This window comes from Oryza sativa, chromosome 4 (genome assembly GCF_034140825.1).
Source record: "Oryza sativa Japonica Group chromosome 4, ASM3414082v1".
In the NCBI taxonomy this organism is placed as follows: domain Eukaryota; kingdom Viridiplantae; phylum Streptophyta; class Magnoliopsida; order Poales; family Poaceae; genus Oryza; species Oryza sativa.
The window spans coordinates 14,221,487-14,235,082 of NC_089038.1; the positions used below are offsets into that span (position 1 = coordinate 14,221,487).

The 13,596-nt window shown below is 45.3% G+C and overlaps 1 protein-coding gene across 2 annotated transcripts; it reads right to left on the bottom strand.

The window, feature by feature from the left end:
* Positions 1 to 4,089: 4,089 nt before the first annotated feature.
* On the bottom strand, positions 4,090 to 12,551 carry LOC9268902 (uncharacterized). 2 transcript variants are annotated; one of them, XM_015781317.3, is made up of 6 exons: positions 12,216 to 12,551; positions 12,085 to 12,133; positions 11,931 to 11,982; positions 6,649 to 6,803; positions 5,217 to 5,330; positions 4,090 to 4,445 (listed from the first exon to the last, which is right to left on the bottom strand). In XM_015781317.3, the coding sequence occupies exons 1-6, from the start codon at positions 12,521 to 12,523 to the stop codon at positions 4,293 to 4,295; spliced, it is 831 nt and encodes a 276-aa protein (XP_015636803.1). In that variant the 5' UTR covers positions 12,524 to 12,551; the 3' UTR covers positions 4,090 to 4,292. The 2 variants fall into 2 exon arrangements, with proteins under 2 accessions (XP_015636803.1, XP_015636802.1); XM_015781316.3 differs by lacking the exons at positions 4,090 to 4,445; positions 5,217 to 5,330; positions 6,649 to 6,803 and having other exon boundaries at positions 11,352 to 11,982.
* Between the last annotated feature and the right edge of the window lie 1,045 nt (positions 12,552 to 13,596).

Consider the following 13,596-nt stretch of genomic DNA (forward strand, 5'->3'; position numbering starts at 1 on the left):
GCTCTACGTCGTTCTCCTCGGCGACAACAAAGCCAGGCTGCCGGGGGCCCAAAAATCCAGCTCGATGCCTGAGGAAGCACTGCCGGCCCGACTGGTCAAACAGGTTCTCGAAAGAGGAAGATGATCTTAAGCGATGATGATGACAGTGACCATGAGTCAGCCGGCAAACAACCTAAAAGGGCTGCTCCCGCGAAGAAGAAGAAGACATCCAGCGCCCAATGCCAAAGATCCGAAGGTCTTTCAGGTATAAACTTGTCATAATATTCATAATCATGTTTACTGAAATCAATTAATAATATCATCTTGTACCTCAGGAAACCATCGTACATTGATCCGACCGGTAAGGGCACTGACCCAGCTGCTAATTCAGAAACGGCTGGGGAAGAAAAGACTGGCTCTACTGATGCTACCAAGGCTGATACCTCCAAGGAAAAACCTCCAACTGGCAGTCAGTCGGCTACTGGTGAAGCTGATGCTGACAACGAGCTCCCAACTGGAAACCAGTCGGCATCTGCCGAGACAAGCACAAACCAAGAGCCCCTGACTGGAAACCAGCCGGGTGAAGGTACGGAGGACCCTCAGCGGCCACATTGGGATGAGGATAAAGATATCCCTGAGACAGAGGAGCATGCAAGCAGTCCTCCTTTGAATCAAAATACAGATGCTGGACCTGAAGCCAGCACTTTTGACAAAGTAGAAGGACCTGCGTGGCCACCACCAAAAATTATCACAGGTAATGCCCTTCCTAGTAAATTTATATCAAGATAAACTCCTCTTGCTGTTTCATTGCTTTTCATATAAATGAAGGCCCAATGATTGGCGACGAAGAAGAAATTCTTCGAATTAAGTCAACTGAAGATTCTCAGGCACCTATTTTAGTTAAATGGTGGGATGACGAGATGGAGCCGTAGGGCATTGTAATTAACAAGAAGAAAGAATACGAAGAAGTGGCTTTACTGACAAAAACTCTCAACCAGGCCACTCGTCTTGTAAATGTAAGTACTCCACCTTAGTCACACTTGATCATTCATTGAACTTGTTGAGGTGAATTATAATATTGTGCAGAGAATTCATCATCGGAATGAAGCAAAAACCGCTACCCTTGAGAGACTGGTTCCTCATCTTGATACTCTGGAGGAAACTAGAGCTAAACTGCATGCAACCAAAGAAGAGGCCAGAAGAACAGAACATGCGCTCAGGGATCAGATTGCCGAGCTCCAGGATGCCAACTTTGAATTGAGTGTTTCCTCGAAAGGTAAACATTATTCTTGCTCAACTTGTTCAGTCTTAATCTCAGTGACGGTATAAGCTTTGTGTGCACTGCAGTTCAAGCTGCCAAAATCTCTGAGCTGGAAAGGCGAATCAAAGTCTTAGAAAATGACAAAGCCGCTTTATCCAAGGAGAGAGATTTGGCAGTCAAAGAATTTGAAGGTAGCTCTTCTGACTAATCATAAATGGAGTTTAGCCAATTTCGTTGCAGCTAAATTCCTTGACTTGTACTGTACGCAGATCATAAGGGGAAAACAAAGGCACAGTTCAACTTCTTGATCAACAAAGTCGAAGTTGCTGAAAAAGCTAGAGACGAAGTCGCCAACACTACAACCCCAATTATTCAAGCCATGTATCTGAGCAGTAGTGGTACGAGCTCCTTAGATGTAGTAGAAATCTTTAATAAGTTAAGAACTGCTCCAGATGTGTACTTCAAGAATATCAAAGAGGCTAGGAATATGGGAGCAAGCATGGCATTGGCTATGACCAAGTCTCTGTACCCCAAAATTGATGTTGACGCCATTGACGGCTTTGCAGCAAGGACAAGTGAAGAAGATGCACTTTATCTGATTAATGATGCCTAGAAAACTGCGGAGAAAATTGCTGTAGATGTGCTGGATAGGTTTCAGAGTACTAGCCTTAGTCCTGCTGCGTGAATTGCGAGACTGTAGACGGTGAGCCACGATTCGGGGTTTGTCTTTCCATCATACTTCTCGATACCAGTCGGTTTAAAGCCGGCCGGCCAATCCACTCGACGCAGGTTGCTTGTGACAGCTGCCACTCCATCTTCATCATCGTCGTAGCGGTCCGGTGTACGGTGTCATCGATTGCCTCTTTCTGCTCGGCGGTGATTGATTGTGTCACGTAGGTCGACGGGCTGTCGGTGACGTGGCGATCGAGGCTGTTCAGCGCGGCGCTCTCTGTTCATGCGTTCTTCATGATCCCTGCCCTCGCGATTAGATCTTGATCCCGCTATGCTAAGGCTCGGTTGGTGATAATCTTGAGATCGGAGAGGTGGAACTCAGCTGCCAGTTGGCGTCCGGATGCTCTCCGAGTTGACAGGAACTGACGCTGCAATCATTGTCTTTGTCTGGTTGATTATGTTAAGAACATGGTTGGGTGGATCTTCTATGAGGAGGATATCCAAGAGTGTGATCGTCGCAACTGCGTTTTGTTGTGGAGTGCGAAAAACTGACGTGGCTTCAACATCTTGCTGTCCAATTAGATCTCGTGCTCGACGTCCTGATGCCAAGGCGCACTGTCGTCGCTCCTCAACTTCCCATGCCAATCGCTCGCGCTCCTACTGCTCACGCTGCAGTCGGGCTTGCTCTTGGGCTTGTCGCTCTTGCTCCAGCCGAAGGCGCTCGGCTTCCTGTCGTGCACGCTGCTCAGCAGCTTCTCGTTATCGGCCATAAAAACACCGAAAAAGAGAGGAGTGTAGTTGTCTTCATAGTCTTCATCAAGGTCGTCAAAATCGTCGAGGTTGTTGAAGTCATAGTAGTAGCCGAAGTCGTCGTAGTCGAGGATCTCGGTGGGTTGACGAGAGTCGACACCGAGAGAGCTAAGGTAGCCATCTAATTCTTCCGTGGAAACTATCCTAAGTGGTTGAAGTATCACGCCGACTTCCCTAGAGCCAGATTGAATTGAGGTCGAGGCCGGATTCAATCTGGACCTATGGGGAGAAGACGCTCTTGTAGTAAAGACAGCAGCCAAATCGTCGGGCAGCTTCATTAGGATCGATGGATAAGTCGCCTTGTCTTGATCTGGTTGTGAAGAAGTAGATGAGATCTCGTCCGAGTGGTTTGAATCCAACTCGGACAAGATAGTCTTGGAGTAGATCTCGGCCGAGTCCAGGAGGCCGAACGGGGCGGAGATGGCATCTACTCCCGACTAGTTTAAATCCAAGTCGAGAAGAGAAATCTTGCCGAAGTTGTCGGTGATGAAGTTAAGGCTGCCGAATCGGTATGCCTGCCCGGGAGGGAAGGCGAAGTCATCGATGCCTGAAACGGATCCCATCGCGCTTGTCGATGAAAAGCTTGACGCAACCCCTACCTGGCGTGCCAACTGTCGAAACAATATTTCGGCAATACTAAAAGAGGGTGGCTACCCGGTCAAAAAAAAAAGAGGGTGGCTATCAAGCAGGAAAAGTGGATGGGTTAGGAGACATAAGGTTTATACAAGTTCAGGCCTTCTCGATGAGAAGTAATACCCTACTCCTGTATGATCTGGATGAAAAGTTATTCCCCTAGAGGCACCCGGACCCCTCCTTATATAGGGGAAGGAGCCGGGATTACAAGATACAATCCATGTCACCCGGACCCCTCCTTATATAGGGGAAGGAGCTGGGATTACAAGATACAATCCATGTTCCTTACGGACTAGGTATGTAGAGATAAATTACAATCGCAACCGACTAGGACTTCCGGATATTTCCTCGGTATATAAGTTAATATAACAACCGAGTCCTTTACTAAATATATTCTATCCATATATGGAACCCTAGGGATGAAAACGGTCGGAAATGGTCGGAAACGGTACAGTATTTTATTATTTTTTTTGAAAACGAACGGAAACGGTAAGGAAATTTCCATATTCAGGAATTTATCTATTTAGTGCCAACTTCAATGCAACGCTGACAGAAATTAAAAAAAAACTACATTTTGAAAACGGTAACATCGGTAAAAAATATTATTATTATATTAGTTTTGCGGAAACGGTATCGGTACAGTCGGGAACTTTCCATACCATTTTCACCCCAACCCCATACCCAGTCGGATATACATGCCGTGTGGGTATGGGATATCCATAATCTCTACAGCGTTGTAAGGTTAATTTGCCCATTTCTTAGGTGCTTTTCTGCAATATGGTAATTCTTCATGTTAACTTTCCCTCTGACATACACAGTGCGCCCTTACTTTAAATAAAGTACATGAGTCTAAAAAAAAGCAGGGCCATTTGGGCCAATATTTCTACAACTGAATAACAAAGCATTTTAGAACCATCTAGAAGAGAAGTGAGTAAATCTATGATTTGACGTATGCCTCCTTAGCAATGGAGCGAAGGAAGCACAAAAGTTGTTTCTTTGCTCCCAAAAGCTTCATGGTAGATTCCTCTTCATGTTCATTTTCTATATTATCTTGGACCATGTGGACTGTCCTCACGAGCTTCCGCAGTTCCTGTTAACATAACATCAGTTAATTTCTTCAACTAATATATACTCCCTCCATTCTCCAAAATATAAGGGATTTTGGGTTGATGTGACATATCCTAGTACTATGAATCTGGACAGGTTCGCTGTACAGATTTGTAGTGTTAGAATGTGTCACATCCATCTAGAATCCCTTATATTTTGGGACAGATAGAGTATATAGTTTGGATGGTACATATATAAGGTTGAGCATTCAATGTTTAACATGAATGCAATAGGGCTTATTAACACAGCCGTGAAACATTACATATATAACCACCTGCTCCTTGATTGCTCTTAAGGTTTAATATGTACTGGAGAAATCTAAGATGCAGTGGCTTATTATTAGCAGGCACTGAAAAATTATCAATTAGGCAATTCAGAAAAAGAAAACAAAAAGGATGGCCTGATCTCTTTTATTTTAGTCAGTTTGTGTTGGTACTAATTCAGTTTACTGATCTCCTTTACAACTATGCAATTGCCTTCCACTAACTAGCAGACCTATGGCTGCCCTACAATGGGGTTCCAACTTGCTACATTCCAGTGAAGCTTTTCTAGATATTACAGGCAAAATTTTAGTTTATTTAGAAAACACCAATTATGCATGTATTCTAAAAAAAACACTATTAAGGTGATTATACAAGAGTATTATGTGATGCCAAACGGATCATCACCATCTTATCTAACTGTTGACTAAGCAAATATCTTATATGTCGAGTAAAATAGTACAATGAAAAGTTTAAACAAGTGTAGAGAATACCTGACGATCAAACTCAACATTATGTATCGCATAAATTTCATTAGTAACTGAAATGTCTTTGGAAAGGAGGCCCTCAAACCATCTATCTGCAATTTCAATATGCTCTTTGTCACCCTGTTCAAAATTTCAAATCGTTAGCATGTAATATTAAACTATAGCAAAGTCTATTTCTAGTCGCTCCACTTTCGAAGTGGTCTTGTTTTTTGTCCAGAACTATAAAAAAGGATAAAACTCATCCCAATACCAAAACCAAAGAGAATATGTCCCTGCTTCCTCAAAAAAACTCACTTGGTTTTAACCAATTAGGCATCTACTAGTACTCCCTCTGTCCCATTTTTGTCCCATTTTAAGTGCAGTCATGAGTTTATGTATCCAAGTGTCCAACATTTGATCATCTATTTTATTTGAAAATTTTATGAACTTTTTTTTAAAAAAAGTCCTACATAAAGTACTATTCATGCTTTATCATCTAATAACAATAAAATTACTAATCATAAAATAATTTCAAATAAAACAGACGGTCAAATGTTGAATACAAAAACCCACAGCTGCGCTTAAAATGGGACTGAGGGAGTATCTAACTATGCTCTTGTGTTTCTAGGACAGCAATGGAATCCTATCAGTCAGCCTCCTTTTCCTTCTCAGTGTTCTTTCTGCTGTTCTTAATCTAGTTGGCCAATACGCCACTAAAAGGGACATCATCCATACCAAGGAGATGTGCCCTGCTACTCAATTCATACAGCTGATAGAAGCAAGACCTGTGACACTTGTCACATGCCTTAACCACAATAGGACGCGATGCTGCTCTAAAGTGACGATCGCTTCCCTGCAATTGGAGAACCTACAAGATCAGGTGGCACAGATAGAGCAGAACTGCTGTGCAATGCTGCATACAAGGCAAACCAAAACCGCTTGGAGATCCTCCTACTGCACAGTGCCATCAAATTATCAGGTTTCCTATGGAATCCATCCTATCGGTGTCAGGGTGGCATGGTCGCATCAGTATTGTATGGATTTTATTTTGGGTCCGGTTCAGCTGAAACGATGTGAAATGCGCATCACAAAGAATGAGGAGATTGTTGAAGTCCTGTCCAACTTCCTAGAGTGAGCTTGCCTGGACATAGTGGGACCACACAATATGGGCCTGCCATGGCTAGATCTGGGCGTCCTAACTGGTCACTTGGGCAAGGAAGAACAGGATGCTTGCTGAAGATAGCAAGAGCAAGAAAGAGGAACGAGCAAGAAACAGTGAGTTAGGTTAACCATATAAGTAGGATCCAAGGTGGACTCATGTGATACAAAACAAGGTCTATTGGTTAGACGGACATGTTTTTCTTGGTTTTCAGATTTGAGGGACGAAATTTAGCTGGTTTTGGAACTGAGGCACAAAAATAAACAGGTCTAAAGTTGAGGGACAAGAAATAAGATGCACCTCTTCTTCATTGCAAGGCAAGTCCTCTATTTCCTCATCTTCCATCAAGAATGTATTTTCACTCATTAATGCAAGTAACCTGTTATCATCGCCATCCTTCGAATACTGGATTAGAGTGTCCATCAATTCGGGTTGTGCACCACGCAGAAGTCTTCCTGAAAGAAATAATAACATAAAATAAATATCAAATATATGAATCCAAGGGTTACTTGATCTAGGTGAATACATGAATGCAAAAACATAACATTCAGAAAAGGTTGGTTCTTTACAGAGTTTCCCTTTTTGAAGAAGTCTGGAGCTTATTACTATGGGCCTACATGCATGTGAGTTTGGAGATAGGAAGACCTAAGGCATTGAGTTAGAGTAATTGAAGAGATGTTCTCAAGCCCAAGCTTTGGTGATGAAATCTGCAACATCAAGCTTGGATGGCACATATTGAGATCAATAGTAAACTCTTGACTTAGACATTACAAACAATGCACCAACAGCAATTTCCTTCAATTGCTCAAGCCTAGATGGATCGCTAGTAGTCCAAATGACACAAGTGCTGCCATAGAATAAAGGTTTCAGCCTAAGCACTAGAGCAGGGAAGACGTGGCCTTCTAGGCAATCAGTGACGCTAGAAAAATGCAAAAGCCGATCAATAGGATATTATCATCACTAACCCAAATATAGTGTGGCAGTCTGAATGATATGATGATGCTAGAACCTATCCCGTTGTTTCTTTTCGACGACAACCTTATATCGTAAAAATCATATTATTTGTAGGCAAATCAATATCAAGTTCAATGAAATCCCTTTGCTTAGGTACAATTTGACATGTTGAAATTTCAAAAAGCAGAAGCACCATCTTTAGGGGCTAATGCAATAACAAGAACCAGGTTTAGTGGACTTTTCATTTAAACACCATGGTTTGGAACTAACATAACACAGAACACCTTTTAGCAGCTGCCAAAAAGACCATGCAGACTATGGGCCTGTTTGGCACAACTCCAGCTCCAGCTCCACCCCTCCTAGAGCTGGAGCTCAGCCAAATAGTTTTAACTCCACTAAAAATGGGAGTGGAGCTGGGTGGAGCTCTCTCACAAAATAAACTACAGTTGTGGAGCTGGGTTTAGGTAGCTCCACAACTCCACTCCAGACCCAACTCATGGAGATAAATGTAGGAGTTGGACTGTACCAAACAAGCCCTATAAAAGACTAGCTTGGTTGTTTTGGAGGACATCAGCAAGTCACCTTCCTGGAATCAAGAGTGGTGCTTATTCTTGAGGAAATTTCTGGTTTTTGGCTTCCTGGAATCAAGAGTGGTGCTTATTTTCTTGATTTTCCTTCAGTTTATAAGAGACCAGCTTGGTTGTTTTGGTGGGAGTTTTTTGTAAGACTTGCTATTTAATTTGTTGGTTGATTGCTGTGAATAGCAGGAGCTGAACTTGAGAGCAGTCAGAGAAAAAGCTCATATGTGCAGCCTGGTCATGACAACTTCCAATGCTAGGATGATAATATCAGCAAGGATATTTAAAAAAAAAAAAAGGAAGTCCTATTCAAGAATAAGTTCTTGTGTATTCAGAAACTCAGGATAAGTATAATTTGACCAAAGGATGTGTGCATGTCCTTATGCCAAAACCTGAGCATGTGTAAAAGGCTGGTTATTTGGCAACAGTCTGAGCACATATATTTTTAGTTATATTTTTAACAATCTTTCTAAAATAATGATGTTAGTAGTCGCAGTGTCCATCCCCACACCACCCCTACTACTGACATCTGGGGGCCCACAATTTATACTATTTACACCACTTTTCAACATGTCCTCCATTTCACTATTGGCTCCCCCAAATTTTAAAAATCACCTACTCGTTCAATAAGAAAAATTACTAGAACTAAATAAATGCTTATTAATTGATTAAATAAGCTATAAATTCAATTTGTTTTCTGTTGCAACACCCGGTGTCCAAGTCAGTACTGTTGCAAAAGCACTAAAGAAATCACTCCCTAATATCATAGGACATTAATGCAGTACACAGCAAATATAGATCAAGCAGTGTACAAAAGCACTTGAGATCTGAAACAAACCATCAAATAAATTTGATCCCTTTTAGACTTCGGACATATTAGGGGAAAGTTTGGTTTTGCCACTAATGAATGTCCATTCTCATATATGCCACTAATTTTTCCAACTTACACTACCAGAAGACATTACATATGTATTACAAGATGACAAAATCTCATAAATAATTCATTTAAAAAAGATAACAATGTCTAGTTGGCAACTAAAAGAATGGATGGGAATAACTGTAGCATCAACGAAAGAAGTAAGGGTTAATTGGATCTATGCCACTGCAAATATGACAATTAGAAAAAATACCACTACTATTCAGTATATCGGCTACCCTGAGTTATTGTTCACTGACTATATCTTAGACCATTGCGATCTCTTTCTTTCACTTGGTAGGCATTTCTTCCCGTTATCGGGACTTGCACTTGCCCGGCCTTACTTAGTGGTATTTTAATGATTTTCTTCCCCAGCAAATCAAGTAAATAGAAGTAATAATTCAAGTCCCTCCGCAAAGGTAGAAGATCTTGATTCTCTGCAATTCGGCTTCAACCCGATGGAGCTCTCTTCAAAACATATCTTTCGGCGTTAGTCTTTCTGTTTGTTTGGAGGTTGTAAAGAAGATAAATTGACTCAGGCTATTTCTTCAGCTTAGAACTATAAACTTTGAGGTACCCAGTTTTGAACTACCGCAGACTTGTTTCATAGCTTTCAACTAAGCGGCAGACCCGACGCGACTGACGGATAATCCAACGTTAATAGCAGGTCTAATTCCGCGATAAAAGAGCTCTGTTTCCAAACAGATTTGTCCATCTGTAATGGAGATCACATTGGTGGGGATATAGGTCGCCTCGGGGAATACCACCAGTAGAGTCTGCAGAAGGTGTCGTTCAGGCCATCGGCTGTGGTTCAGAAGTGGGCTCGACCTGCTTTGGGATGGATGAAACTGAACACTGATGGAGCACTGAACTTGCAGGATGGAGTTGCGGGTGCAGGAATTGTTGCACGTTCGTTTGTCGTTGGGGATTCATTGCTCGTTCTGCGGTTATAAGTAACGTAGCCAGCCAAATTTCTAGGACCTATATCATTACCAACTCCAGACATCACAGTTTTTCCAAAAATATGGACCTGAAGACTGGCTTCTCCGACCTTCCACCCGATCCTGGGCGATCCCTTATCGCCACTAGAAATTTGAAAATTTTGAACCGTGCCACTCCATCACGTTTTCCGTCACCCTCCTGGACGTGGGACCCACATGTCAGTTCTATCTTCCTCCATTATTCCTCTTCTTTCTTCCCCATCTCTTCCTTCATCCCCGCGATGGGAGCACCGGTGGTGGTGAATGCAGAGGAGCTCGCGGGGGCGCCGGTGGGAGCGCCGGTCGGTGCAGACTGCAGAGGCGGTGGGGGTGACCGCAGACAAGGCAAGGGCGGAGGGAGCATTGGTGTCTAGGGCATCAGTGGGCGGAGTCGGAGGAGACTGCTGCCATTTCTGTACATTCAATGTACTCTACTGATAGAGGAATACATAAAGTTGAACATAATAAAATAAGAAATTGAAAGATTTCGTTGAAATTGTTCGTTTGGAAATTTCCCGAAAAGCTAATTATAGGTTCTTCTCTCCATCGGAACAATAGGGCCGTTATGCTTATTACTAAACTTGTTGAAGAGATGAAATAGAACCAAGGTCTATCTTTTTGATCAGAGATTAAATCGATCATCAGAATTAGGCCAAAAATTAGGATACATTCTGGGAAAATGAAACTTCCCTGGAAGAGAAGCAATCCTTCTTTTTTTTTTGTCTGAATATTCAGTTAAGACCATTCCAAGGCTCCTTTTCGCCATGCATAAACTAAACCAACAACTAGGATAAGCACAAAAATGAAAGCTTCGATAAAAACGGATATACCCAATACGTCGAAACTCATTGCCCAAGGGTAGAGAAAGACCGTTTCCACATCAAAAACAACAAAAACTAGCGCAAACATGTAATAGCGTATTCAGAATTGTAACCAAGCCCCCCCCCATGGGTTCTATACCCGATTCATAACTAGAAAGCTTCTCTGGTCCTTCACGAACCGGAGCTTAAAAGTGCTGAAATCCAAAATGCTAAAATAGGAATAAGGCTTGCTATTATTAGAAATGCCCAAAAAATATTATATTCGTGAAGCAGAAACATAAATGTACTCCCATTAATGTGGAATAGGCGGAACTGAATTAGTCAATTCAAGTCAGCATTGTCAATTTATACAGAATTTCTCTCTTTTCCTCGGTGAAACAAGGATCGGTTTTTCTCAAACCAAAGGGCTTAGTTTAGCCCACCATGCCGACGAGGTCCCCGGTCGTTATTGTGACTGCTGCTTGTCCACCATGCCGACTGATGCAGTGCTGCTTGTCCCATCAAGCCAAAAATGACGATGGACTGAGACCTCGCCACTATCACGATGAGCTTTTGCCACCGCCACCGAAATTGCTCGTGCCGCGACTACTGTTGCTTGCTCTGCCATTGTTGTGACTGTTGCACCATGGACTCTTGTCCTTTGCCGGGATGGAGGAAGCGGTGGCCGGGGACCTCGTCGGGGGAGCAGGCAGCGGGGCCATCTTGGGTGCCGGGATGGGGGCCACTCCCGGGGCCTGCACAGCGGCCGTGACGGCGAGGAGGGTGACGATGATGGCGACGACGGCGAAGCGAGCCATCAGAGCAGCGTACTAGCGATGGATTAATTGAGGAGAGGGTCCTTGCTGATAGCGCACCCCTCTAGCTGCCGCTGCCTTAGCCGCGCATCATGGAGGTCCTCGGCAACGGTGGCAAGGATGGGTACTCAGTCGTCGGTGATGCCTCCTCCACCACCACCTCCTCCTCCCTTGAACGGTGACAGAGACCGCGTGGCTCACCGGCTCCGAGACGAGGTGCTCGACAACAACGACGACGCAGGCGCAGCCTGGCCCGACCTCTCTAAGACAATGATGGAGACGACGGAGACGACACCTCCTGCCGCATCTACGGTGGTGGAGAGAGAGGAAGAGGAAAGAGAAGAGAGGGAAGGGAGGTGGGGCCCACGTGCAGCTGGGGGCTAATAAAGATTTTTGACGGAAAACGTGATGGAGTGGCATGGATCCAATTTCCACAATTTTCAGTGCCACGTAGCCGATATACTGAATAGTAGTGACATTTTTTTGAATTGACATATTTGCAGTGGCATGAATCCAATTAACCCAGTAAGTAAAGATACCGATATAGTTGAACTGCCTCCTTTTTCCTTCCCGCACATCTGATCCAAATCTCTACAAAACAAGAAAACAGACAAAAACGTGATTTGCAATCAAATATACAAGCTATTACAAGAACAACGGATATACAAGCTATTACCAGAACAAAGGATGTACCTTCACGAGCATGAGAGCGTCGAACACCTCGCGATCTAGCGACGCAGCCCTGAGAAACAAGAATCACATACTAGGTGCCCTCCAACGAAGTACTACCAAGAATCGGATGTGAAGGTAGGCTGGATAGGCACCTGAGGATGCGCTTGATCTGGGGAGGGGAGAACTTAGCGAGGTCCATACCCCACTGCACGGCGCGACGAGCCTCCCGTTTCAGGTCGTTGCGGCTCTTCCTGAGGGCCTCGCCGGCGCCGTCTCCGGCATTCGAATCGTCCGAGTCTTCGACATCGGAGGGCAAAGGGCCCGCGGGGCGGAGGGCGCGCGGTAGAGATAGGCGGTGCGAGGAGGACGCGAGGGAGGAGAAGAGACAGCTCGGGTTGAGGGAGGGAAGGAGCGAACGCCGCAGCGGCGCGGCCGCGGCGGCAACGGCGGCGGACGCCATAGGGTGGTGAGGACTGCTGATTTTCTGCGGTTTTGGACGGGTTGGTAGTGGGCTTATCTACTTGGTAGAAGGCCTACGACGGGGGAAATAAGTTCATCCGAGGTCCCTCAACTTGTCAACAAATCCGACTTTCGTCCTTCAACCAAAAAACCAGATACAACAGGTCCCTCAACTATCAAAACCAGTGCAAACCAAGTCCATTGGCGGTTTGGAAGGCGGTTTTGGCTGACGTGACGCCAACGTGGCTAGTTTAACTTAGTCTTTGTCCCACGTGGCATTTGACGTGGAGCTTATGTGGCAATTTGAATCCAAAAATAATAAACCCGTGGCCCCACATATCAGCAACAAACACAAAATAATTAAAAATGGTGGGGCTCACGTGGGCCCCATATGTCAGCCTCACCTCCCTTCTTCCCTATCCCCTCTCTCTTTCCTCTCTCTTCTTCCCTCTCCCTTCTCTTCAACTTCCCTTCCCGGCTTCCCGCAGGCGAGCGAGGAGGCGCCCTCGGCGACCTCGCGCGCCACCGTCGCACTCCACCTTCAAGCCGCCGCGTTCCTCCGGTGGTCAATCCCCATCGGCGAGGTCCCCGTCGTGCAGTGACTCATCAAGGCGGCAAGCAACGTCGTCACAGGTCCTCGTCGTCGCCGGTCACCTACCAGCCGCTCGACCCCTGGCTCCAATCCTCCGCCGCCCCATCATCACCTCCCTCTCCCGCATCCTCCCCACCTCCACCTTCCTCCTACCCAGTCGGGCCGTCGTGGCTGGGGGCTCGGCGGCAAGTGAGGGCGACATGTCGGAGCTGGGCAGCCTGGGCTAGGAGATACAGCGGCGTTGGGCGTCGTAGTGGCGGCGACCGGCGTGAGCGTCGGGGTGGCGGCAGCCTTGGGCGCGGGCACCGGCGTGACAATCTTGGGGGCCAACGCAACTGGTGGCGGCGTCAAGGAGGGCGTCGGCGGCGCGCGGGGCCACAGGGCGCAAGCGGCACCGTGGAGGAGGGCGTCGGCGTCGGGCGCCAACTTCCAGAAGCGGACGGTGAGCACGCCGTTGTCGAGGGAGGCGGCAATGGAGTCGA